General features: G+C 57.4%; 2 protein-coding genes across 3 annotated transcripts in view; both read right to left on the reverse strand.

Annotated features, from left to right (window-relative positions):
* Positions 1-1918: 1918 nt before the first annotated feature.
* STARD5 (StAR related lipid transfer domain containing 5) lies at positions 1919-10307 on the reverse strand. Of its 2 annotated transcripts, none has more exons than XM_058736393.1 (6): positions 10097-10307; positions 9402-9451; positions 8918-9050; positions 5307-5407; positions 4295-4388; positions 1919-2596 (listed from the first exon to the last, which is right to left on the reverse strand). In XM_058736393.1, exons 1-6 carry the CDS (start codon positions 10193-10195, stop codon positions 2555-2557), a joined length of 519 nt encoding a protein of 172 aa, XP_058592376.1. In that variant the 5' UTR covers positions 10196-10307; the 3' UTR covers positions 1919-2554. The 2 variants fall into 2 exon arrangements, with proteins under 2 accessions (XP_058592376.1, XP_058592374.1); XM_058736391.1 differs by having other exon boundaries at positions 5307-5424; positions 10097-10302.
* Positions 10308-18581: 8274 nt separating this feature from the next.
* Positions 18582-27203, reverse strand: part of TMC3 (transmembrane channel like 3) — a 39967-nt gene continuing 31345 nt past the window's right edge. Inside the window, exons 16-22 of the mRNA XM_058736395.1 lie at positions 26086-26214; positions 24850-24960; positions 24059-24184; positions 23636-23714; positions 22475-22517; positions 20641-20896; positions 18582-19531 (exon numbers count right to left, since the gene is read on the reverse strand). Coding sequence (XP_058592378.1) covers positions 18688-19531; positions 20641-20896; positions 22475-22517; positions 23636-23714; positions 24059-24184; positions 24850-24960; positions 26086-26214 — 1588 coding nt within the window. The 3' untranslated portion in view covers positions 18582-18687. The remainder of the gene's footprint in view (positions 19532-20640; positions 20897-22474; positions 22518-23635; positions 23715-24058; positions 24185-24849; positions 24961-26085; positions 26215-27203) is intronic.

Here is a 27203-nt window from a genome sequence, read left to right on the forward strand (position 1 = left end):
TTTGACGCCACCCCGGGCGGCGTTCCAGCCCCGTCCCGGCCCCACGTCTATTGCGAAAACCACAGACAACAGGGGCCAGGAGCGCCGGGCCATGCCGGCGGGACCTGGTGGCTTCTCCGGGGCAGTGAACTCTCAGAAAAGGCCCCCGGGGCCTCCTCTTTACACGAGTGCCGCAGTGACCTCACGGCGGTGGCCGTCCCCTCGCCGTCCCGTTCACCCCGGGAAGCCGTTGGGCTCGGCGTGGTCGTGTCCTGCCTGCTGCCCCCCTGCGTCCCCTTGTGAATCCCGTGAAGCCCCGGGCGGAGGCAGGAGCTGAGCCGCCACGTGGACCAGTTCTTCAGGTTTCATAGAAACCCTGAAGACGCAGCCCCGGAAGGCGTGACTCAGTCCTGCAGCCATCCGCGGGGTCCCACCTGCGTGACGAGGCCACGGGGACCCGGAGGCACACCCCCGCCCCCACCACCTCGCGCAGAGACGATTCCGATCATCGGGCCGTTGTCAGGCAAGCGGCCAGGTCAGGCACGTGGACCAGCGCAGGGAAGGAGGACGCGGCCTTCCGTCGGGACTGGGAGGAGGGGACACGCATGAGCACAGTGCCGGCCGGGGCCAGGGACACACAGAAAGCCTCCCGCCGGGCCGGACAAGCCAAGTGAGCGACAGGGACAGGCTGGTCTCGGGGCTGGGGCGCGGCCGTGGGTGTCGGAAGGGCCCCCGGCTCGTTAGGAACGGCCACGAGGCCAGGCCCAGAACAGCCTCTGCAGACGGTGTTTCCAGCCACCCACAGGGACCCCAGCGTCACGGTTCCCAACCTCGTCAACGCGGCACGGAAACGAGCCTCCCCGAGGGCCTCTCCCGGCTGCCCCGGTCCTCTGCTTTGGGCAGTGACCTTGCCCGTCCCTCCATCCGCACGGACTCCCGAGCAGCGGGCTGGGGCCGGCATTCGTGTCCCCGTGTCGTCCTAGAGACAGGAAGTCGACGCGCAGGGATGCGAGGGGTCTGAGTGGCGGGCACGGGACCAGACGCATGCTTTCGGACTCCTAGTCCAGTGCTCAGTTTACCCCGACGCCGGCAGGTGGGCGGGGTGCCCGGGGGGCCCCGTGAGACGTGCGCCGGGCAGCACGGCTCTCCACGTCGCTGGACGGCCCGGCACAGGCAGCCCCGTCTCGCTAAGACCACCGCCTCCCGGGGACTCCTGAGCCAGTGCGCCCAGACCTGGCTGCACCTGAGGAGGCGACTCAGGAGGCACTGACACAGGACAGTGCCGGGCAGTTCTTCACGAAGGAAGGGAATCGAAATAAAGTCAAGAGTCTGATGACGACTTCCCGAGAAGCTAGCGGGGTGATCCCGACGGCACGACCGTGGGATCTGTGGTCGCATCACCACCCAGGGAGAAGGGGGCTTTCTCAGCCCCGGACACGGAGCCTCCCGTTTTAAAGGCTGCTCGGGCTTCGGCACATTCAGGAGACGGGCGGGCCAGGCAGATGTGAGGACACGATGCACAGGACTCTGGAAACTTCCTGCAGGCACTTCCAGCTGCCACACAAGGGGACTCCGGTCAGACACGCAGGGATCTTCCGCACCAGCAAGGCGGGGGACCGCAGGGGAGGGGGTGCCGGAGAACTCCACACGACTGTGTGGTCCTGACCGGGGAGAGGCAAGGGACCTCGTGGGGCTGCTGAGGCCCCTCCCAGGTGGCAAGGCCGGGCTCCCCGGGTCCGACGGCCCACCGCGGTGGGCAGGGCCCGTGCAGGCCCGTGCGGGCACTCTGGCCGGCGCTGCTGGAGGGGACCTGCTCTCCCAGCCTTCCTGCTGACCCCGGCACGGCCCGACCCGGGCCTCTAGCACGGAGGGTAAGAGAAGTTAACTCAGGGGAAAGAGACAAAACAACCCGTTCAAATGGAAGATACAACAAACGAAATATTGGACGAATTTTTCCTTAACGCTCATCTCATCTGTTAAAGCAGTATTTTCTAAGCTTTTTTTTCAGGGACATCTTTTTAAAGGGGAGACCCTGGTGCGGTGTCATCAGGAAAACAGATGTCAGGTCTGCGGCAACAGGTCGGACAGAGTCCCGGACGCTGAAGAGGCAGGAGAGCCTGGTTTCCGGTATCAACAGGGGTTCCCTCTGACCAACAGGGACAGGAAGTCTCAGACAGTGACTGGCACGGAAATTTGGACCGCGGAGTATCACCCTGTGGGCGGCGGCGGCTGGAGGGCTGGGTGTGCCGGCTGGAGGAGGTGTGCAGACAGCCGGCAGACAGGGCACCGGGGCGGGTCCCCCAAGGGGGCCCCGAGTGGGAGGAGAAGGAGCGGGACAGGGGGGCCTCTCTGGCCGGCCTCTTGGGAGACGAGCGGTCCCCAAGCGGCTTCCACAGAGGGAAAAGCGGTACCCCAGCACCTGGAGCTCTGTGACGAGCGACGCAAGTTCTGGGCCAGCGGGCGAGCACGTCAGCTGTAGAATTTCTTCACGGCTTTCTCCAGGTTGGCGTAGAAGCCAGCCATGCTGCGGGGGAAGAAGGAGTCCACCACACTCCGTGGGAGGTACCCGCTGAGGTCAGTCTGGAAGAATGTGACCAGGTGGGTCTGGTCGGGCTCCCTGGAGAAACCAGATCAGAGTCACGTCACGTGTCCGTGGCAGGGCACTGGGGCCACACAGCAGGGCCGGCGAGGAGGGCCCGCCCCCCCCACCGCGGAGAAACAGCCGGGACGTGGAGATTCGTCCTCAGGAACCCCATGCAGCTCTGCGCCTGCCCATCAGACTTGCTCCAACGTCATGTAGGTCAAGGGCCTGGAGGAGGAGACCCTTTAGAACCCTGCCCTCCTCCCAGATGTACAGAAAGGGAAGTGAGGCCCGGAGACAGACGGGCTGAGCAGACAAGCAATGTCGGCCAGCACGTGCTGCTCTGGGCTGTGGCTTTTCCGGTCTGCGCGGACCATCCAGTCTGGGGCCACGACTCCCTCCGTCTCAAAGCTTCACATCCTCCGCCCCCCCCGCCCGCTGAGCCCGGGTGGCACCCCCCTCCTCTGTCTGCTCCTTCTCCCGGGGTTCGCCTGAGCCCTAGCATCCCTCTGCATGAACTCTTTGCCTGGAAACATGAGCAGGTAAAGGAGACACCTCTTGGGCGGTGGGGGGGGGGGGGGCATGGAGGGAGGTAAACACACGCCAGGCCGGGTGGGAAGAGGCAGCCCCCAGAGGCTACGGACAAGAAAACAAGGACAAGAGGGGGCGCCTGGGTGGCTCAGTCGGTTAAGCCTCCAACTTCAGCTCAGGTCACGATCTCACGGTCCGTGAGTTCGAGCCCCGCATCGGGCTCTGGGCTGACGGCTCAGAGCCGGGAGCCTGCTTCCGATTCTGTGTCTCCCTCTCTCTCTGCCCCTCCCCTGTTCATGCTCTGTCTCTCTGTCTCAAAAATAAATAAACGTTAAAAAAAAAAGAAAACAAGGACAAGAAAACAAGGCAGAAGTTCATGGTCTCGGTCAGGGCACCTGTGCATGCGGGGGACCAAAACCGCATGCAGCTGTGTGTCGCGGGGTGTGTGACTAAGCGATTTTCAAACTCCCGAAAGGAGTTTTAGCAAAACCCTGTTGCAAGGCCCTTCGAGGACTGTGTGGTTGAAGGCGCCCCCCCCCCCCCCCCCCCAGTCCCGCCGCCCGTCCCCGACGGAAGCGTTACTCTGGGTCACAGTCTCGGGTGCAATTTCTTTCACTGTCAACTGACCTCCAGTTATTACTTACCCAGAAAGTTCTAGTAAAAACCTGCCCCGAGCTATGAGAAAATGGGACAGAACCGCCCCTGAGTGCAGGGTCAGGGCTGGCTCACGCGTGCTCTCAGAACCGCCCGTCAGCCCCTAGCACTGCCAGCCTCTTCCGTGTTGGGGGGACCCAAGCCCTGTGTGGGACACGGGGTGGGGATGGCCAGCCACTCAGCCACCCTGGGTCCTCCAACTCTGCACCGCCGGCCTCTGAAACCTTTCACCCGGCATAGATAACATGACCTCCTCCGGCCTCAGTTTCCTCATCTGCTAAATGGGACCATGACGTTTGCCCAGCCTGTCTTATGGGGTGGGAGGGAGCAGTCCACATTGAACAGCAAGAACAAGGCCTCCCACGGTCCCTTCCCCTGGGCCCGGTGCTTTGGGACATTGCATCACTGACGAGTAATGTCAAAGCCTACAGAGCCATAAGGCATTTTTATGACTGCAAATCATAATTAACGTGCCCCATGAACGAAAGGTCCACAATTAAGCTACGCGTGGGTCTGGGCACGTTATTCCATGCAGGAGATTAATCTCACCCGGGCAGAGGTTCGCAGAAGCAACCACAAGGGTGGTTGAATCCTCTCACGTACCCCGGCCTTGGGGGGCATGACGGATGTTCCACGTTGACAGCTGGAAGACAGCACAAAGTGGTCAGTGAGCTGCGACCTCAGACAGTCGGGGCACCGTGGCCCCTCCTGCCCACAGACCCCACCATCTGGGGCCCGAGGAGTCAGCATGGGCGCCCCGGGACCTGCCCCTGAGCATCTCCCCCCACCCGTGTCCCTCACACCCACACACACACACGTGCGCACATGCTCATGGGCGTCCACACATGTGCACGGCCTCCCCAAGCCTGCCAGCTTCTTAGAGAAAAGAACACTGCACGGGCCGAGGCACGGCGGTAGGAGAGGCACCCCCCTCAAGCCCGCCACGCGCCCCCCCCCCCCCCCCTGCCGGGATCCGGAGGAACAGCAGGGGCTGCGGGTTCCCCGGGTGAAATACGCTGTGGCAGGACTCTGTTCCCCACTGGGAAGGAGGGGACGGCCCACAGCCCCTCGGGGACGCGCCCCCACGGGCCCAGCGACTCGTTGCACACGGAGGCTCCGTGCAGTCAAACCAGGCGACACGTGTTGGGCGTGGACGATGAGCCTTGGCGGCCAGCGGGGCGCTGGCCACATCTGAGACTTAGACGTAAAATTACGGGGCGCCTGGGGGGGCTCAGCCGGTTAAGCGTCCGCCTTCGGCTCAGGTCATGATCTCGCGGTTCGTGGGTTCCAGCCCCGCGTCGGGCCCTGTGCCGATGGCTCAGAGCCTGGAGCTGCTTCGGATTCTGTGTCTCCCCCTCTCTCTGCCCCTCCCCTGCTTGCACTCTGTCTCTCTCTCTTGAATAAACATTTATTAAAGGAAAACATACATATATATGAAATTACTAGCATGTGGGCCCTCCCCCTCGGCCCTCCGTGGCACACGATCCTACCCAAGCTGACGAGCAGAGGCCCGTGCACAAGGGACGCAGGACGTGATCCCGGGGCGGCCGGCGGCACTCACCGTTGGAGCTGAGAGTCCCATCCTCGTACTTCTTGACCAACACCAAGTCCACGAAATCTCTGGGGGAAATGAGCTTCATGGCGGCCGAGGGGGTGGCGGTTCTGCTGATACACAGCGTCTGTCAAAGCCAAGGGGAGTCCAGCAGCTGGCCGGAGGTCTCCCTGCTCCCACCCCACACCCCGGGGTCTGGGAAACTGGTGAGGGGGCAGCGCTGACCGTGGACTGCAGGCTCTAGATCAGGGCCACTCTGAGCTTAAGTCTCAGGGTCCCCAGAGTTGCCACTGACTGTGCGTCCAGGGAGAGCCTGGCTGGGCAAAGCTCTCGGGCACCTCCCCCCGCCACTGAGCTCTGAGAACTGGGTGTCATGAACCCATTTGACAGGTGAGGACACGGGGGCTGGGAGAGGTGAAGCAGCTCACCGCTAAGCTCAGGCGGGGAGGTGTGAACCGCCTGAGAGGCAGGAGGGGTGCTGGTTTTTGGCTAACCCTGCACCTGCCTGACCCTGAGAGGCTGAGCCAGGCAGCTTTCTGCTTCCCCACGTCCCGGCCCTGGAGGACGTGCCCCAGGAACCCCACCCCGTCCCAGAGCACCCCACCAGTCCTCTCTCCCACCCTGTAAGCCAAGGTCACCCTAAACCCACCCGGGCTCTAGTCCACTTTCCCCTGGTGCAGCGGGGCCCCGCCCTCTCAGGCTCACAAAGGAGAACAGGTGGAGGACGGGGCGGGCCGCCTGGGGGCGAGGGACAGCACGATTGGCAGGTGTTTTCTCAGCCACCTCTGTCCCCAGGGTTTGAGTCTGCAGCCAGGCAGGCAATCCCTGGGGGGAACCGGGAATCCTTTTCCAGATGACCCGGCCTCCCCCGTGTGCTTCCTAAAACCACCTGCCCGAGAACGGGCTCACCTCGACTCAGGCCCTCCCTCCCCACTGGAGACACGGGCACAGCACGCCCGACCTGTCTGGAATCCTGTCACTCGCGCCCGAGTCCCCCAGGGCGCCAAAGGGATACGTCAGGATGCTGATTCCAACAGCAAAGGAGGGCACGCAGGAGTGAGAATGTCCTGCCCTCCCCTCTCTTGAGCAGATTCTTTTTTTTTTTTTTAAAGCATATTGTTTCTAAAGGCCAAAGCTTCTGTTAGAAATAAGGCAGTCCGGCCTTGTCTGAGTCCTCATACTGTGCAGCAGGACCAGCAGAAGCGATTTGTTCTTAGTAACAACACGGCTGGCTTCTACTCCCGATTCCTGCCGCAGGATGCCTCGTTCCTGAAGGAGGGTGTTTGGGGACGGAGGTAAAGAGGACACGGGTAAGAGATCCTGAAGGTGTCAGCGCGTGTCCTCAATGCCACAAGCTTGCGGCGTGGCCCTGTGTCTCATCCACCCGTCTGTCCATCCATCATCTATCTATCAACTCAGAGATTCGTCACAATCTGGCTGATACACACCGCCCTGCAGGGGAGGGCTCCTTCCCCCCATTGTCACTGCTTCACGGAGAGGTCAGGTGCCGTGGTCAGCCGCTTCCCCCGCTGAGCTCACCAGCAGCCCGTGTGTTCCCCTCTTTTATAGCTATTGTCCACTAAAGGCTCTTTCTTCCTTGTTTGTTTGTTTTTTTTTTGAAGATTTTATTGTTAAGTAATCTCTACACCCAACGTGGGGCTTGAACCTGCAACCCCAAGATCAAGACTCAACACGTGCCATCGACTGAGCCAGAGAGGTGTCCCCTCTAACTTTCTAAGTGGAAAGTCTTATCTTTTCACGGACACGTGAATTAATTCAAGGAGAAAAGACCCCCTGTTCCTCTCATGAGAGATGTAAAATAGTTTACTTTTATAGCTTATAGTCCTTCATCAACATTGGTAATCTAATCATGTTATTTTACTAAATTTTAATCCTATCCTCAGTCCAGATTTGAAAAAATTTTAATGTACTTTTTAATTTTTTTTAACGTTCATTTATTTTTGAAGCAGGGGAGGGGCAGAGAGAGCGGGAGACACAGAATCCGAAGCAGGCCCCAGGCTCTGAGCTGTCCGCACAGAGCCCAACATGGGGCTCAAACTCACAGACTGTGAGATCATGACCTGAGCCAATGCTTAACCAACTGGGCCCCCCAGGCACCCTGGGTAAATTTATTTTAAAATGAAGCTATTTAGGGGTGCCTGGGTGGCTCGGTCGGTTGAGCGTCCGACTTCGGCTCAGGTCATGATCTCGTGGTTCGCGGGTTCGAGCCCCGCATCGGGCTCTGTGCTAACAGCTCGGAGCCCGGGGCCTGCTTCGGATTCTGTGTCTCCCTCTCTCTCTGCCCCTCCCCCACTCGCGTTCTGTCTGTCTCTCTCAAAAATAAATAAACATTAAAAAAAAATTTTAAAAAGAGAAAATGAAACTATTTAACTATCCCAAGATGGGGGGCGGGGGGTGGAAATATCACTTGGCATAAAGGCCACCGCAAAATATACAGGCAAAGGATTGTTGGACTGTAATTCTAAGGGGACTAGCAGATGTCAAACGGGGTCAAAGTCACATTAGTCCCCGAGACCCCCCTCTTCAGACTGTCAGAGAGTAAACTGAGATGGGGCGATCTCACCATGTGGGATTCCATTTCAGCTCTGGCCTGACGTCTTTTGTATCCCAGGGGTGTGTGCCCCACCCCTCAGGAAACGGGGACATACACTATGACAAGGGACTGCAATGTGACTTTTGGCCGAGGCAGAGAACACCTGGGTCCTACCGACTGACCAACACACAGCACTATGTCTTGAAGGTTTCACAGCGTCGTCTGTGTAAACAGCCGAGAGGCGGTCACGTCCACAGATGGCAAAATCAAATCGGGTGGCAACATTTCCCCCCAAGGCAACTGGCTTATTAGTTTTGTCTACGACTTTGTTTTGTTTCCTTAACTTCCGTAATCAGAATGAGGTGGGTTCTTCCTGCTTACAAGCTCCTGAGGCTTAATGTTCTGAAGACACAACCATCTAGAAATGTGTCCCTATGGTGGCTGGTATCTCCATGTGGCTGTTTAAACTGACATCGAGAGTAACGACAAACAAATAAAATTAGCAATTCACATCCTCAATTCATTTCCTTCACTTTCTTGACACGTTTCAAGGGCTCTGTGGCCAACCGGGGCTAGTGGCTACTGTAGTAGGCGTGGTTACAGCACAATTCCATTATGGTGGAAAGTTCTACTGGGCGGGGTAGCTTAGACGACGCACGTCTTACCAATGGAGAAACTGTAATCCAGAGCCGCCACCTGGCATAGCCCCGCAGCTGGCAGAGAACCCCGACGCTGGGGCCAGGACTCTGGATTCATGATCACGGCCCCATCAGAGGGCGATATTTCAAACCAGGGCTGGGAGGTCAAGGTCAAGTCCAGGCACTGGCCCGGCAGCTGCAGGGCCCACATTCACACCCCCCTTTTCGTCAGCTGCTGTGTTTTCTGCACTCTGCTCAGGGCTCCTCCGCCTCGCCAGCCACGCCATCTCCTACCTGGACCTGGCCAGCGGGCAGCCTGTGTTTGCTGGGTACCAGGGGTTTGCAGGGTCCTCCCCTTGCCAAGAGCTGCCGCTGACCAGCTCCAGAGGGAGGTGACTGCCAGGGTAAGAGCGCTCGCAAAGACTTACATCCGTGAGGCTTTCGATAATTTCAAAGCTGCTCACATTCTCATCCCACTGGTCTCTCAGGGTCCCAGCAAGTGGCTTAACGCAGCCCCACACCTTCTCTGGCGTCCCATTCACGATGCCTTCTCCCCGGTACCTGGAGCACAAGGAGGAAGGTGATGCCAGGCATCAACCAAACGCTTTTTATCCTGGGATCGTACACAAGGACTCGGTGCCACATCTGTCACCGCTCTTTGAGACAGCCTCGCGGATTGGGGGCTGAGGTTTACCAGCCCGCCTCCCCTCAGGCCTGCAGGAATGGACAGTGAGCTTTCGCAAGAGACAGTTTGCTGGAAATGGTTGAGATAAAAACAGGAAGGTTTTCTGGACGACAACTGGCCAGCTGATTCCAGGGTGCTAGGGGAGACTGGAATTATTTTAGGAAGCAAACCCACAGAGACATCCAGAGCGGTGTGGCACTTCTGATGAACTTGGACAAGGCACTTACAGGTTCCCTGGAAACTCCATAGATGGCCTCCAGGAAACCGAGACTCCATTCTGTCAAAAGGCACAGAATCGCAGAATTTAGAGCTAGAAGGGCTCTGGGAGATCACCTGGCCCCTTCCCCTGGTCTGGAAGTCTGGAGCCTCGAGAGGTGGGATTCTCCAAGGTGCGTGACCCCACTCGTGTGCCAGGGCGGGGGTCCTGGACCAAGCTCAACGTGATGGAGCAAGGGCTCTTAACTGGATTCCAGGGGCTCAGGGCGGTTTTCCAGCCTCTCCAAATCACCACGCATTTTGTTTCCTCCAGCAATGTCAGTCTGCTCGTTAAAAGTCATGAGCTGCGCAGGCAAAAACTATTCCCGTGCCGCCCTCCCGGGAACACAGAGAGAGGTGCAGGCTTTGGAACCTGGTGTTTTGGCTCGACTCCAAACCACCGTGTGCTAGCAAGGTGGCCTTGGACAAGTCACACAAGGAAAGGGGTCTTATCTCCCGGGGTCACAGTGCGCACAATAGGCCTAGGATTTTTTTTTTTTTTTTTTTTTAAGGAAACAACCCTCAAGGGAATCTCCTCCTAATCCAGCTCCAAGGTATTGGAATGCAGAAAGGAGCGGGAAGAGGAGGAGCCTGGGGTCTACGGAGGAGACCCTGGCCCCAGGGAGCAAAGGCCCCACGACCCCTTCCTGCCCAGCTCCTCACTCACGGCTTCCCGGCAAATTTTCCATCCTGACTTGTCTCGCCGGTACTGGAGCATCTTCTCCGCCACCGCCTCGCCCATCTGCGCGGCCAGCGCCGGGTCCATAGCGCCAAGGGCCGCGCGTGGCTGCGGGGTCGCGGCCCGGCTGAGCGGCGGCGGGCGCCGGGTCCGGGAGGCCGCAGCTCGCGGGCCCGGGCGGAACCTGGGCCTCGGCCCCGCCTCGCGCTCGGGATTGGCCCAGGTCGGCAGACGGGCCCCGCCCCGCGATCGGGATTGGCCCAGACCGGCAGACGGGCCCCGCCCCGCGCTCGGGATTGGCCCAGACCGGCAGACGGGCCCCGCCCCGCGCTCGGGATTGGCCCAGACCGGCAGACGGGCCCCGCCCCGCGCTCGGGATTGGCCCAGGCAGGCAGACCGGCGGCCGGAGACTGGCAGGGCCCGCGAGCGCCAGACCCGGCTGGGCGGGTCCGGGGATCACGGCGCAGACCTGCCGGGTCCGCCTCCCGCCCGCCGGGTCCCGGGAGCCGCCTTGCACCCCGAGCTCGGGGCGGCCCCGCGGAGGCCCAGGCGGGCCGGAAGCGCGCACCGGTGCTCGGAGCGCCCGCAGGCCTGCAGCCGGGCCGGGCGACCGTGCAGTTCGCGTCGGAGATGAGCTTCTGGGGTGGCTGCTGCGGGGGCGCGGGGGGGGGGGGGCGGTGCGCGGGGACGCGGGGTAGGGGCCGCAGCCGCGGAGGGGAGACGGTTGGGCCGGGGAGGAGAGGGCTCCGCCGCCGGTGCCCAGACGGGGGAGGCTGGAGGTCTGTGCCAGTGACGTGGGGGCTGCAGAACGGCGGCCGCCCCTGAGGCCTGAGCCCCTGGGGACCGTGGTGCCCTCAGTTCTGGGCACTTGGGGTCGGAGGGCTGAACGACCTAACTGGAGGGGCCCAGGAGGCGTGGGATGCGGGGGCCTCTGGGGCAGAGTGGGGCTCCGGGTAAGAGGTACAGGCTTCTGCGCATCCAGGTGGCCTCGGTCTTGGGGAGCGAGTGGGGCCACATCCCCCTGGTGCGAATGGCAAGGGCAGCCTCGGTCTCTCCTCTTCTGGAACCAACCAAATGTGTGAAGAGGTCAGCACTGAGGTCTGTGTGTGCGTGTGTCCCTGTGCCTGTTGTTTCTTGTAAAGGTGTGAAAAATGGTTGTAAACCAAAAGACGACTTGAAAATCCTTTTCGGAGATTGTGATGGGCTGCCGGGCTGTAAGGAAGCCCTGGACGGGGACTTGGGGACTTAGGGATTCCCCAGTGCCCGACCCCGGCTTCACCCCGTAGTGGCTGTGTGATTTGGGGCAAGTCACTTAACCTCTCTGAGCCTCAGTTTGTTCCAAGATGAAGCGAGACACTAATCAATGTCTCCGTGCCAAGTGAAGTCACACATGGGTATTCCTAGGAGGCAGCAAAGGAAAGACCAATGAGGTAACCACATTAAAAAGAATTAAGCACAGGGGCGCTTGGATGGTTCAGTCGGTTGACCTCGGGACTCTGGATTTTGGCTCTGGTCATGATCCCAGGGCTTGGGATCCAGCCCCGCTTTGGGCTCTGCGCAGAGCATGCAGCCTGCTTAAGAGTCTGTCTCTCCCTCTGCCCCTCTGCCCCTCTGCCCCTCTCCCCCACTCTCTCGCTCTGTCTGTAAAAATAAAATAATTTTTTATTAAATTTTTTTTTAACATTTATTTATTTTTGAGACAGAGAGAGACAGAGCATGAATGGGGGAGGGGCAGAGAGAGAGGAAGACACAGAATCCGAAGCAGGCTCCAGGCTCGGAGCCATCAGCCCAGAGCCTGACGGGGGACTCGAACTCACGGACCGCGAGATCGTGACCCGAGCTGAAGTCGGATGCTCAACCGACTGAGCCACCCAGGCGCCCCTAAAATAATTTTTAAAGATAGGGAAAAAAGATGTTTTAAAAAAATTAAGCACATCAAAAATGCCACAAAAATATCTGAAGGAAAAATTGGAGCACTGTTTATCTAAAAGTAAGTTTTTGTCATGTACAAAGTGCTCTTAGGAATTATTAGGATATATGCAAATAACCGAACAGACAAAACGAATGCATCAGATGGGAACAGATACTCTGCAGAAAAATTGACAGGGCTAAGAAGGCAGTGAAAAGTTGCAGGACCTCCCTCATAGGGAATCCGTCACTAAAACATTAAAACAAGCGTCCACTTTCACACCTATCAGCCGGGCAGATAAAGAGGTCTGTTAATTCCGGGTAGGAGGGTGTATGTTTTAATACGCTGCGGGCAGGAGTCTAAATTTATGTAACCTTCTGGGAGGAGAACAGCCTATCAAAATGTGAGTTTACTTGTGCTTTGACCTAGAAACTCCTGCACAAAGCCAAAGATTGATCATGCAACCGGAAAGAAATCTGTTTGTTGGCGGAGTAAAGAAAGTACAGGGTATTCATTCAGTGGACTATTAGGTAGCCATTAAAACAGTGAGACACAGAGGAAGGGGAGCCCGGCTGGGACAGGAAATATTCTTTGGAGCACAGGCAGCAGGCTGGAAACGGTTGATGGGAAGTCGGCTGTTCTAGCCAAGAGCAATTTATTCTCTATGAAGGAAAAAAATGGTGTTGAAAACTCAGTTTATGAGGGCTGATGGGGGGTGGGAGGGAGCGGAGGGTGGGTGATGGGTATTGAAGAGGGCGTCTTTTGGGAGGAGCACTGGGTGTTGTATGGAAACCAATTTGACAATAAATTTCGTATATTAAAAAAAAACTCAGTTTAAGAATTGGCTTAGTATTATTTAAATTCTTAACTCTCCCCTATGAATGTTTTATATGTGCAATGTGCACTGACAGGGAATATATATGTATATATATATTTTTTTTTCCCGAAAATATATATTAAAAGACAAGGGTATTGTAGGTAGGAGAGTCAGTGCGCAGCTCTGATTGCCTGGATTCAGATCCCAGCATCGCCAACTAGCTGTGACCCTGGCAAGTCACTGACCCTTATAGACTTTAGCGTCCTCATTCGGAAAGTGAGAAAAATCATAGCGCTAACTCCTGGGGTTGACATATGAGCCGAAGGTTTTTTGTTTTTTTGTTTTTTTTAATTTTTTTTTTCAACGTTTTTAATTTATTTTTGGGACAGAGAGAGACAGAGCATGAACGGGGGAGGGGCAGAGAGAGAGGGAGACACAGAATCGGAAGCAGGCTCCAGGCTCTGAGCCATCAGCCCAGAGCCTGACGCGGGGCTCGAACTCACGGACCGCGAGATCGTGACCTGGCTGAAGTCGGACGCTTAACCGACTGCATCACCCAGGCGCCCCAAGCCGAAGGTTTTAGCGGATGGGTTGGCAATCGGAATGGTGGCTGGCGTACCATGAATGTTCATATGTAACATATATGTGTCTTGAGTGAGAAAAAAAACTAGAGGTGTTTGTGTATGTTTATACATCGATGCGTTTAGAAGATTGGCTTCTAGCAAGATACAAACTGTGAGCAGGAGGGAGTGATGCCAAAGGCCGTTACTCTTTTTATTTTGTATCCTCATACACTGTGTGTAATGATTCTAATTCCTAACATGTAAGACTTTTTAAATTAATAAAAGCCTCCTTGACAAATTCAGTGTAGGCTTTCTGTAAAGCTGCAGCTCAAGACCTCGTCAGCTGGGACCTGTCAGAGATTTTTTGTTTGGGGATAAAACACAGTGAAAGCATAGCTCAGGGAAAGTCAGTCTTTCTGTAGAAAGTGATTTTCTTTTCTTTTTTCTTTTTTTTTTTAGTGTTTATTTACTTTTGAGAAACAGAGCATGAGTGGGGGAGGGGCAGAGAGAGGAGGAGACACAGAATCCGAAGCAGGTTCCAGGCTCTGAGCCATCAGCACAGAGCCTGATGCAGGGCTGAAACCCACGAGCTGTGAGATCGTGACCTGAGTCAAAATCAAGAGTCAGACGCTCAACCAAAGGAGCCACCAAGGTGCCCCATAAGGTTACAGATTCTTTTTTTTTTTTTTTAATTTCCTTTAATGTTACTTTATTTTTGAGACAGCATGAGTGGGGGAGGGCAGAGAGAGAGGGAGACAGAATCAGAAGCGGGCTCCAGGCTCCAAGCTGCCAGCCCAGAGCCCAACGCGGGGCTGGAACCCACGAACCATGAGATCACGACCTGAGCCGAAGTCAGATGCTTAGCCGACTGAGCCACCCAGGCGCCTGGAAGGTGACTTTAAAGTAGACATCAAACACTTAAGAGACTTATTCTTATATAAATGGAACATGTTTTTTTTTTTAAAAAAAAAAGCGTTAGCACTGTAAGAGTGTTTAATGTTTGCTCCCAGAAAACAAGGAGCCCGGAGACCTGTGGAGGTTGTGGGGGCCGGGCAGGGGCGGGGGTCGGCCCACAGGACTAGCCGCTCACAGGGCCTGGGGCTGACGTTCAGAGCTGATGGGAAGGAGGATGGAGCCACCCTGCCGTCCCCACTGATCAGAGCCCCTCCCACCACGTCCTCAGGCCTCTGAGTAACCCAGCTGTGAGAGCAGATCGCGCTGGAATCCTAGTCGAATATTAAATCAGTGTAGATGGCGGGAGGGTGGGGTGGGGGGGTGGGGGGAGCCCGGCGGCCTCCACCCCACCCCAGCTCCAGACCGCGGAGGGGTGGGCCCCTGTGTGCACACCCTCCAGCCCTAAGAGCTCCTGAATGGGGTATTTGCGTTCTCCTTGGACGATGGCGAGGGATCGGGTGTGCATTTCCGACGTTCATTCCGGCAGGTGCTGTCTCCACAGGCGAGTTTTTACCTGTAAGCACGCATATGCTTGTTCTTAGCCGCAGCTGGTTGTTTTCGGCGGGTCCTACTTGCCACTGTCCCGAGCACCTGCTCTGCGTGGTGCCTTTGAGCCCTCACGGCATTAGGAGATGCTGACTATCATCCCATTGCACAGGTTGAGAAACTGAGAATCCCCCAGGGTGTCCATGGCCCCGTAGCTAGTAAGGGGCAGAGCTGTGGCACACGCCCAGGCTCTGTTTACTTAACAAGCTTTACCGCCTCCGGCTTCCTGTGAGGAAACGCAGTGTTTACCACGAAACGGGCAAAGAGCAAAATCCAAACCGAGGCAATCCTGAAGAGGGAAAACACGCACACACGTCCACGGAGTCGCCGGAAAACAGGAGGGCCACCCGAGCCTACAGAAGTCAGTCTTTTCGAGATGCACAGAAACTGCTCTCTAAATACTCTGGCCTTCGCGAATTTGGAGACAGGAGCAGTGACCGAGGGAGGCGCCTTTAGGGGCCTAAGGCATTTGCCAGACTGTTCCCATCAAGAGGAATTCACGCACCTCGATTTAGTGGATACCGTTGTCCCGATCTCTGAGACCTGAGAGGAGTTTGTTGCATAGACATGGTTAGGAGAGATTTTTAATAACGGTGTGGACCATGTCCTCAGTGATAGTTTTACTGGAGGGTGGATGTGAATCGCCCCCTGCCCCCCACGGCCCGCAGGGACCGTCCCCGAAAGCCCAAGCCGTGCTGTGAAGGGTCAGTTACGAGAAGGTGTTTTGGTAGCGTGGACTGGGGCTTTCTGCTGGCTGCGGCTCAGGTAAGGGCCAGAGCTGGTGGCCACTGACAACAGAAGACCGAGCAAAAGGCGGACAGGCTGTCCGTTCGCAGATGAGAAAACGCGAGCAACCAGTCAACACAGGGAAAGAGGCTAACGACCAGAGACATGCGGATTAATTCAAATAACTTGGAATTTGGGGCTCCCGGGCGGCTCGGTCGGTTAAGCATTCGACTTCCGCTCAGGTCACGATCTCGCTGTTTGTGAGTCTGACCCCTCGCGTCGGGTTCTGTGCGGACGGCTCGGAGCCTGGAGCCTGCTTCGGATTCGGTGTCTCCCTCTCTCTCCCCGCCCCTCCCCGCTTGTCCTCTCTCTCTCAAAAATATGTAACCACTGGGGCGCCTGGGTGGCTCAGTCGGTTAAGCGTCCGACTTTGGCTCAGGTCACGATCTCGCGGTCTGTGAGTTCGAGCCCCGAGTCGGGCTCTGTGCTGACGGCTCAGAGCCTGGAGCCTGTTTCAGACTCTGTGTCTCCCTCTCTCTCTCTGACCCTCCCCTGTTCATCCTCTGTCTCTCTCTGTCTCAAAAGTAAATAAACGTTAAAAAAAAATTTTTTTTAAATTAAAAAAAAATAAAATTAAAAAAAATATGTAACCACTAAAAAAAAAATTTTTTTTTTTAATTAACCTGAATTTTTTTTTTTTTTTCCGGCAGGTGGCAAAAATTGCCTCGTGGTGACGATACCAAGTTCTGGTGACGCGGTGAGTAAAATGGCCCTCATCATCCGCAGAGGGGGCTGTGAAGGTCGGGGCGCACGGGGATTCACAGAGGAGCAGCCGGTGAAAGTGAACACACACCTGCCCTGTGCACCAGGGACCTGCCCTTCGGGAGAACCAGCACCCCCGTCGCTCAGCATCAGCACGGGGGGCAGCCGAGACCGTGTAGAAGATGTTGATTGCCGCATGATCTTTAGCTGACGCGGGGATGACTTCAACGCCCATCGACAGGAAATGGAACGGTACTGAGTTTATTCCTACGGTGAAATACTCGGCAGCAGTTACAAGGGAACTTGATCTTTATATTTTATCGATAGGCCTCGAACACATAAAGATGTAAAGTGATACAGGCAATACGATAGTATTTGCTTAAGCAAAACATGCTTGCGTATGTTTACGGATGTTTCTACACACATATTTACACACACACACACACACACACACACACCATACGTAGCTGTAAACAACTATGGACGTATACGAAATTCTTGGCAGGGCGAGAGGGGTGTGGACCTCTGCGTAGGGATTACAACGCACTCTGGTTGTATCTATAATTTTTTCTCACGACTGATAACACGGTGATCGATGGAAATCAAGTAAAATTGTAGCAGTCGTTGATCCAGCGGGGGTGGGGGCTTTGTATTCATCTGTATCTTACACTGACTGCGGGCTCCCAGGTCAACTGTGTCGCCTGCTCCCTGCTGCACGTTTCCGGCACTCGCGAATATGATGAGCTCTCACTCCCACCGTCAGGTGCTGTTCCACGGTAAAGACGGTTCTGGAGATGTAATGGAGGTCTCTGACCGGTTAACGTTGACGTGATGAGAAGGGAGATCCCTCTGGGGGGGCCTGACCCGATCAGATGGGCTCTTTGACAAGAGTGTCTGGGACTTCCCTGGAGGAGATTCAGAGCCGACGGGGTATCCTCTCGCTGCTTGGTGAGACAGACGGCCGCGTTGCGCAGAGGGCCACGCAGCAGGGACGTGTGTCCGGCCTCTGGGAGCGGAGGGCCGGCCACAGCCTCCAGCAGATGAATTCTGCCAACAGTCACGCGAGCTGCTCCGAAAGGGCCCCCAGCCGCGATGAGATGCCTGGTGGACAGCCTGGCGGGGACCTTGGACGGAGCACCCAGCTGCATCTGTGCTCGGCCCACAGACACCGTAGGATGAAAGCTGTGTGCTGCTTTAAGCCACCAAGTGTCACACAGCAACGGAAGAGGAGGACAAGCCCTGCCCCGTGTCGGTTCTGGGGGCGGGGGGAGGGCCCAGAAATGAACAAACACCACTTCGTTCCACAGGCTGGTGGAGGCGACGGAAAAGTTGAAAGACATAATCTGGAGTGGCGAGAGGGGTCATGGAGATAGGACGAGGGGGTGGCCTCCGGTTGGCCACGGCCGACTGAACCCACACTGCTACAGAGCCCTGCGCAGTGCCCGCGAATGGGGCGTCAGCCACCACAGGTGCAGATCACGTGACGGGACGGACACCTCCCTTCCTTCCCCCGGGCCCATCGGCTGGCTGGTCTCCACCTGGCGTTTTCTGCCTCCGTGACTTCCTCTTCCACCTACAACCTGGAGGAAGCCTGTCGCCAGTGGGAGAAAATGAGGTCGACACACAGGGAGAGCTGGGAGGTTAAAAGACAGGGGATCCTGAAGACGTTCGACACCCAGGTCCAGCTGAGCCTGAAGCCGGCTTGATTCCCATCCTTCCCAGTTAGAGGAACCACTAAACCCCGGGGATCCCGTTACTTCCTATCCTTGCGTCCTCGTTAATACGGACGTTCACGCAGCCCAGTAAACAGCAGCAGAAGTTCTCACACCGTACTCACTCCCACCATTCCTAGACTGACGGTTCATATGAACTAATTAAGCGCCGTGAAGTCTTGGAGGGCAGGCGCCTCGTGCCTGGGTGTTATCAGGGAGCCTGCAGGGAGCTCCATGTGCCGAGACAGACGTGACGGGCGTCACGGTTCAAACGGTGCACACGCGTGAGTAAGGACAACACAGACATCTCACAAGGGGTTCTGCCGTCAGGCTGAGCTGTCTGGCTTGCCCGTGACCTGTGGCCACCCTGAATGGAGGGAGGGGATGGAAGCTTTTGAAACGACAGCCTGATGCTCCGGACGTGCTGGCCACAAAGAGACCCGTGGACGCAGCCCAGCGCAGGCGGTTGCTGGAGAAACCAGGGGCTGTGTGTTCGAGTCTCCTTCCAGAAGTGGGGGGGGGGGGACCATTCGCCGTCAGACCAGCAGACCGGCACTCCAACTGGGCTCCGAACCAACAGGACGAAGTCTCTAGACGTTAGAACAAACCAGGTCATTCAGATCCGCGATCAGCTCCTGCCTGGATGTGGCCTTTCTCCTGCCGAGCTGGAGCGCAGGCCTTGGGAACCTGCCCTTGCCGTGGGGGACCCAGAAGTATCGCTCACAGCTGCTGTCCCGCTGGTCGCTGCTGGACGCTGCTGACACGGAGTCCAGTTCCATCAGGGGTGGCTCAAACTCCGGCCTGTCCCTGAGGTTCGGGGGGTGCTGTGGGTACTGGGAGCCCCGGGAGCGTGGTTTCTTGTGCACGTACACCGGCCTGTCGAGTTGAGTCTCCAAGCCGTCACTCCAGGACCCGTGGGGCACCCTTCCCTGGTGCTTGGGGGCCGGGGTCTGCCTCTCTGACCTTTCGCCAACACGGAAGTGAGGAGCCCCTCGGAGGCCCGCCGGGGCGTGTGGGTGGAAAGAACCTTCCATCAGCTGCCTCCGCGGGGCGTCCTCGTCTTCCTCACTCAGCTGCGGGGAGCCACCCTGCCGGGGGCCCCGGGACACAGCTTGTCGCGTGCTCCTGGGGTACACCTCCACCAGGTCCCCCAGGGCATCCATCCGGAAATGTCTCTCTGGCCAGAAAGTTGGATGGGAATTTTTGTGAGAGTCTCGCTCATTAACGATGTAGTAGCTGGGGGCCCGGGGCCTGCGACCACGCGGTGCCCAGGCCGAGGGGCCCGGTCCGCCAAGGGGAGGGCTGATGTGCTGAAAGCCTTTTTGGAAAAGAGGTTCTGAGTGAGCGTCTTCGATGGGCTTTGTCAGCATCACAGGTGAGCGGGGTCTGCTCCTGCGCCGGTCACCTGTGCTCACGCAAGGACCACGCGGGCGCCTGCAAGACAGAGGTGGGTAAGCGCCTGGTCCGAGCCCCTGCCTCCCGAGCGCCGCCAGCCAGGGAGGCCATGTTCTCGGCCTTTCCCTGACCACGTCCCAGAGCGTTAACATGTGCTCTGCGGATGCACGCACAGGATGGTTTGGGGACCCGGGAGAAACAGAAGCCTTTGCTCCTGGAATTCTAGAACACCTACTGGAATGATGCGCGCAGTGCATCTCCATGGAGGGAGTAGGGCAGAGGGCGCTTTGCTAACATATCTCACCCTGAGCCCCCGTTTTGTCCAGGAGCACACAGTGGGGCTAATATTAGGCCAGCGCGTGTCGGGAACGCTCCTCCGTGTCATCCCTGCCGTGGGCTGTCCGGCCGCTCAGGCACTCCCTGCCCACCCGAGGGTACGGGATCCCTCCTCCCTGTCAAGGCCCCGTAGATACACTCTCTTATCGCAAGATTTCAAGTCCTCCGTGAACTTGGTCACTGTCTTTAAGAAAAAAAAGCCCAAACCCCAACAAACCCCACCCCCTCGCCCCAGCATTTTATCTGAATTGCTTTCACGGTTGTCACGATCAATTCCAACCACATCCTCCGTGAGTTGGGGTCAGTGCGCACTCCCAGAGTGCATCCGCTGCTGCCTTATGTGTGAGGAAGGCTCAAACAACGACAATGGACCCCAGGTAACACAGAACGACCTTGCCAATAACTTGGCCAGCCCGGAACTGAAATATAAAAGGTCTTGCCAATAATATGGCCAGTGTGGACTTAAAAAAATAAAAGAACCAACAATTATAAAAGGTATTTTTTTTCCCCCTGAGGCTGTAGAAACACCTACCCTAGGTTGGTAGGAACGTTTGCTTACAGGTGATCCGGCAAAAGGCGGAGGGGGAAGAATGTGTCCTGTTTTACCCACTTTGTCCCCCCCATTTCTTCTCAGTACCAGCTGGCCCCGTGGCCGGCTGGCAGAGCTGGAATTCGACGGCCTGGCCTCCTGAAACTGCTGAGGCCCTCAGATCCCTAAGGGTTCTTCAACCTGCACTTCACGGCCCTGGCCATCACCGGCAGGTGTCACGGTCAGGGAGGCAGGTTTCCAGCTGATCTGCAGATAAGCTCACCTGTTCGTGTCCTGCCCCGGCCTGGGTTTGGACGTGCCGGGAAGAGGCGAGCTGGGGCTGCGGGGGCCTGGCTGGGGACTCGGGGGTGTGTGCTGGGCAGCGGCCTCTACCCTGCCCCTCTCACTGCTGCATGAGTCCCAATTGACCACGGCGCCGTTGCTCTGGGGTGTCCCCGAGTGAGCTGAGGACAGCTGGCTGCCGAGGTCGCCGTCCTTGGGAAGCCTCTTGCTGCTTTCTTCTTGGGCTTGGATTCGGGCTGCGGGAAGAGGGTGGGACGTGAGAAGGCAGGGGTGACCCGTCGGGGCTGGTTTAGCTGCAGGAACGTCAGGACCTCCAGCTGCTGGGTGTGCAAACCATTGTGTGCCTGGGGACACACCTATCCCGCGGGCAGCCAACGTTCCGTAACCCCGATCATATCCTCACGGGGAGCCGGAAGGGAGTGTGGACTCCCATGAACCCCGAGGCTTTATAGATGCATCATGTGGGGCCCCCCAGAGGCAAAGCGGGTCGTTGCCCAGCTTTGGGGCTCTGGTCGTTTACCTACACAATGCATATCATAAAGCTTATACGACAATTATGAGCTTTTGGAAGCAGTTCACAGAGCATTCTGGAAGAAGACGTAGCCTGGAGCTGAAAGAGGGCCATCGGACAAAGCCACTGCCCTCCCGAGAGAGCTCCCGAGACCCTCGGTTTTAAGGACCACCCGAACTAAATTATGTCCCGTTGGCAAGTAGTCCTTGACTTTCAGTGGGGTTTGATCGTGTGAGCTTCAGTCTCTTTCTGTAGCGGATTTTCATACATAGGGTGCTTTCTGAAAAGGGGGAGGGGCAAGGCTAACCCTTGGGCCTCCTGGCTCTTCCTCAGCGCCCCCCCCCAAACCCCCACACCCCCACGAGGGGGACGGATCTAATTAGCTCTGCAGCACAGCAGACACAGAGCCGGCCCGCGGAGCCTTTTAGGGCCTCAATCTCATTCATTTTCCGCAGGACAACGTGGCCTGTGCCGTTTCAGCACCGCGGGGTGATCTCTCTGCGGTCTCTTCGTGGTCCCCGGGGGCAGATGGGTTCCCCTGCCCACCTTCCTTCCTTCCTTCCGGCCACACCAGCTCTCTGCCGGAGGGGGAGCCTGGGCGGGAACAAGTTTGTTGGGGCCCCTGGAGAATTTGGGGAGAGAAGGCCGGGCCCAGCTGGCATTGCCCTGCGGGAGTGGGACGAGGGGTGCCCTCAGAAGGCTGCACCTGGGGCACCGACGGGGGGAGGGGGTCTCGCAAGGAGGAAATGGCCATCGAGAAGTACAGAAAAGTTAACAAGACAAGGGCGTCCGTATGGGTTTGCTCCAGATTTCTCTGTTGCTTTTTCTCTCCCGACTCAAACCCTCCTTCTGATTTCAGACATGTTTCGGTGCCATTCACAGGCCTGGGTATGACGGAAAAATTATAAGTTTAAACCAATATTTATAGCCCTATTTTATTTTATGGTGCCTAGTTCATTGTGAAAACCACAGTTTATCAGGCATTTGTATTGGTAGCACACCTTAAACGGCTGTATTTCAAACATTTTTTTTAATGTTCTTTATTTTTGAGACAGCGAGAGGCAGGGTGTGAGCAGGGGAGGGGCAGGGAGAGAGGGAGACACGGAATCGGAAAACAGGCTCCAGGCTCTGAGCCGTCAGCCCAGAGCCCAGCGCGGGGCTTGAACCCACAAACCGTGAGATCACGACCTGAGCTGAAGTCGGACGCTCAACTGACTCAGCCACCCAGGTGCCCCGAACTGCTGTATTTTTAAATGCCCCCCCTGCCCCAACTGAGGCAGAAGGCATTTTCGTCTCTACTTACCCTCTACCATTTGGGCAACCTTTTTCTTGTCTTCAGATCTGGCCTAAAATACAAATAATAAGCATGTTTGTTTTGGTTTTAGCAGGAAGAAGTAATGAACACTATTCTGGGGGAGGGGGGGATTCACGTGTGACGGCTCACGCCTTGGGCCAAGAGCCTTCGACTGCTATCACTTGGGGACAGCGTACTCAGGGACTCGGGCCTTGCTTAAATGAATAAATGCTGACACCCCAGAGCTGAAGTGTTACCCAGCAGGTTTTACTTTTAGGGCCAGCTGTTCGACAGACCGGGTGTCGATTCTGCCACTATGGTCAACCTGAGACACAGATGAGAAAATACAGATCAACATGGGACGTGTATGTTTCCCCAAAACGCCTCTGTAGCTCCCCATCCGTTTCTTATGATTGTTCACGGAACTGTTTCTTTGCCTGAGCCGATACTCCCAGGAGTTATGGTTTTCAAAGTTGCAAAAGGCGGATGTTTTTTGCGTGGGGCTCTGGGACTGGGGTGGCGCGAGGAGGCACCCAGGAGTGGAATTGTAGGGAGGCACCGCCCGCTCTCGGCTGCGTGGGGCAGGGTCAGCGGGAGCCCGAGAGCCCGTGCCTCCCTTGCCTCACCCCGTCCTGGCCGGGGCGGTGTGCAGAGAGGGGACACCGTGCCCACGCTGGACCTGTTAGTCTCCTTCTGACCGTCCTGAGAGCTAAGTCCCAGATGGGAGAGAGGGTGACGACACCGGAGCCTGAAAGTCATGAAAAAGGTGCGTCTTTGGGTCCAAACAGAGTGCGTGGGCTCAGATGTGCAAGTTGACACAGAACGGGAAAGGGGCCCTTTTTCCTTCCTCTGAGTGGGTGGCGGCCCACAGAAGAGCCCTGCACCCTGACTCCCTGGGGCAGCCACAAGAGGGCGCTGACGCGCTCAGGGCATCGGCAAGGCCGCGGTGGGGGGTGGGGGGGGGAGTCAGCTAGTTCCTGGGCCAATGGGAGCTGTCCCTGGGATTTCTTAGAACTCTGCTGGAGCCTGGGGGAGGCGTGGCCTTGTGCCCCGGAGGTGGCCAAGAGCCCTCGGAATCCGGAAACGTGACCTCACCGGTAGTCCCTTGCGGGCGAGAGCTGCCCCGCGGCGGACACGCAGTCACGACGGCAGAGACGAGGCGGTGCTTACGTTTTGGATTTGCATTCTGAGCTGCTGGTTGCTGAGCTTTAAGGATCTTGCGATGCTCTGAAGGTAATAGATGACCATGCTGGGACGGAAGAACACAGGCCACGCGTGAGCCCCCCTCGCCTCCCGCTGCCGGCCGCCCGGGGCGCGCTCGCGGCCAGGCTGGTGCGGGATCATTTCAGCGTCTGTCCCACAAGACGACGATTGCGGCATTCGGCCCCATCGCAGCGGCCTCAGCGGAACGAAGCCCGCCGTCCCTCCCTCTGCGGCTCCCGCCTGGGTCATCAGGCTCTACGCGGGACTTTGCAATGAACTCGTGGCTTTTATTTGGTTATTGGAGAGCAGCGCTCTCTCGGTGGCCAGAGCTTGCAGAAGTCCCCCAAGCCTGGCGGGGAGGGGGGTGTGTGCGTCGCGTGTGGTACTCACAACAGCAGCAGTGTGGCCGGCAGGATGACCACGGGGCTGCTGACGTACCCCACCACGGAGCCGAACCACGCGGGGAAGTCCTCCTCGATGGTCTCCGACACGACGTCGTACATCTTCTCTTGTCCGCTGCGAGGAAGACAGAACCCCAGATGGCGTTGCTTTTGGCGGGAGGACTCTACGGACCGTCAAGCAACAGCCGTATGGCCGGAGCCCCGTCCTCGGAGTCAGGTGCCAAGGGAGGGTAGATACCCCAAAGTGTAACACATGCAACATTCCTAAGCTTTTGTATGACTTGTCCGACTGATGGGAGATTTGAAGGTGGAGTCAGCGATCACCGTGTGTGCGTGTGCGTTTTAAGGACGGTAAATGTCCCCGATAGTTTTGAAACCGACCTGAAGGGAAAGCTAGGCAGAGCGCTCTGGGCCCTGCTACCCTGATGCAGTTAGAGAAGTAACGGAGAATGATAAGGGACGTGGGTTAGCGTTTGATAACGGCTTCCTGAGCTCTGGAAGGGACGAGCGCCCAGGTGACCTCCTCTGTCGCACAGCAGGCTGTACTGTTTTGATAGGCGCTATCTCTTCCAGAGGAGCACGGAGATGATGCCTCTGGAGGGCAGCCTGCCGTCAGGGAAAGGGCGCTCACCGGTCCTGGACTCCCAGGCTGTGGGTTCGAGACCCTTCTCTGCTGTTGACCTGTTCCGTCGGCCGGGAAGAGAATCCCCTTCAAGGCAGGGGCGCTTCCCCTAGAGCTCAGTCGCTCAGGGCAGAGGAGACAGACCCGAAGTAACTTACCTGAAGGGCCCGCAGTTCAGAGACGGCTTGTACCGAGCAATAGCAAAGACAGTGGGCAGCATGCACAGAAACAGCATGAACAGGAGCATCGCCACGCAGAAGTTGTTGGATCTGCGAAGAAACCGCGTGCCGCGTGCCGAGTCCCTTCTGTGACAGTTGACACGATGGTATGCCCAAACCAACACCCACACCGAGGCCCTGGCTCTTTAGACAGAAAAATCCTCCTCCTGTAGGAGGTGCCCGGGGCGGTGGGGTGGGGGGAGGTGGGGAGCTCAGCCCATTGAGCCTCCGACTTGGGCTCAGGTCACGATCTCGCGGTCTGTGGGTTCGAGCCCCGCGTCGGGCTCTGTGCGGACGGCTCGGAGCCTGGCGCCTGCTTCGGACTCTGTGCCTCCCTCTCTCTCTCTGCCTTTCCCCTGCTTGCACTCTGTCTCTGTCTCTCTTCCAAAAATAAATAAATATTTTAAAAATTAAAAAAACAAAAGATGCTCGGGGGGCGCAGGAGTGGCTCAGTCAGTTAAGCGTCTGACTCTTGATTTCTGCTCAGGTCATGATCTCAAGGTTCGTGGGTTCTGCCCACATCAGGTTCTGTGCTGCTGCACGGGGCCTGCTCGAGACTCGCTCTCCCTCTCTCTCTGACCCTCCCCTGCTCGCTGGCTCTCTCTTTCTCAAAACAAAGAAACATTTTTTTAAAAGTTTAAAAGGACGCTCAGGGGACTGTCGAAGGCAGCGCTGTTCCTAGCAGGGCGGGGAACACCCCACGCGCCCACCGACAGGAGCAGGGATAAAGGCCCTGGGGTGCTCTCCTTAGGAAGCACCGCACGAGCACAGGGCTGACGGTACACAAAGCAAGAAACCGGGAAACGCGGCGCCCTTAGGAGTCGGTAACGAGGGGAATCGAGTGCAAGGGGGGCTTCCGGGTATGACTCTGGGTCTGCTTCTTGATCTGGGTGCTGGTTCCCTACTCGCATTCGGTTCGTGCACGTTTACGCCTTGTGCCTTTTCTAGATGGTTCTTAGACCAGGAAAGCATTTCAAAACAAATGTGAGGAGCTGGGGAGGAGTGAATCGGAGTTGATCTGAGGGTGGGGCACGGGCAGGGGCTTCAGGGGACGTGCGACCGGAGGGCGGACGGGCCAGGGCCAGGCGGCCCCTGGGACACCCCTTGCGGCACGTGGCCCCGGGGGTGGGAGGCCCGATGAGCCCTCCGTGTGCAGCGGCCGCGGTTCCCACTCACCTGGAGGCCCGGAACACCTGCTGGTGGGGCACGTTGCAGGTGAGCACGGCCCAGCTCCTCAGGTACATGAGCCCGATCAGCTTGAGCACGTTGAACGCCGGGAGGCACGGGGAGAAGAAGGCCCCCATCCTGCAACACAGGGGAGGCGGTGGGCTGTGCCACTTCGGACGCTTGGGGTGTCCCCGCGATGCTTAAGGAACCGGAGACACCCCGGAGGGGCCGGGAGCCCGGCCGCCCGGCTCGCGGACACGGCCGGTCACCCCTGCGGGCGAGGAGTGACCCTGTGACGTGCCCCTGCCACGCGGGTGTGCTCGGCCTTTGTGTCTGCCTCCTCGTGCGGCGGGGGGCACACACGTTCACCCCAACACCTGGCAGTTGGCCTCGGGCCGCTCCACTTTCCCGAGAGACCCGCCTTAGTACCTCTTGTCACGAATAGAAATCCCAAGAGGATCTTTGCTTTCTCGCTTTGACAAAATTGCCCATACGGCAGTCCCCTCCTGGTCTGCAGGGCTCTGTTCCAAGACCCTCGCGCTGGGGGACAGTGCTGAACCCCGCATACACCGGGTTTTCCTACACATTCCCCCCCCACCAGGGGATGAAGTTTAACCTGTAAAGTAGGCACTACGAGATTAACAAGAACTCCCAGTAAAACAGAACCATTAGAAGATAATGTAACAAAAGGTCTATGAATGTGGCCTCCCTCTCAAACTATCTTATGAACTGCACTCACCCTTCTTCTTGCCACGATGCGAGATTACTGTAGTTATAAAAGTGCCTGATACTGAGCAAAATATTAAATAAGCGTTGGGTGTGGCCTTAAATACTGCATTTGTGAAAACTGTGCAAAAGGGAGCAGACTATAAGGGTACAGACTTTGAGAAATGTTACTCGATGCTTCTCTATGCCTCATGCATTTTACTGAATGATTAGGGAGAGAGATTGTGTTTTCTGAATGCACGGAGCCTCCGAAAAGAAGGATGGAAACTTCTTTTCCTTGCCTGTATTTGAACAGACAGCACTGCGTGTGGTCCGATAGGCAAAGCCAGAGGAGGGGGCTTGACTCGGGGAGCTCCCCGCCGTGCCCCCACAGACACGCGCGTATGTGGGGGTCCCTTTGC

This window comes from Neofelis nebulosa, chromosome 7 (assembly GCF_028018385.1).
Source record: "Neofelis nebulosa isolate mNeoNeb1 chromosome 7, mNeoNeb1.pri, whole genome shotgun sequence".
NCBI classification, from domain to species: domain Eukaryota; kingdom Metazoa; phylum Chordata; class Mammalia; order Carnivora; family Felidae; genus Neofelis; species Neofelis nebulosa.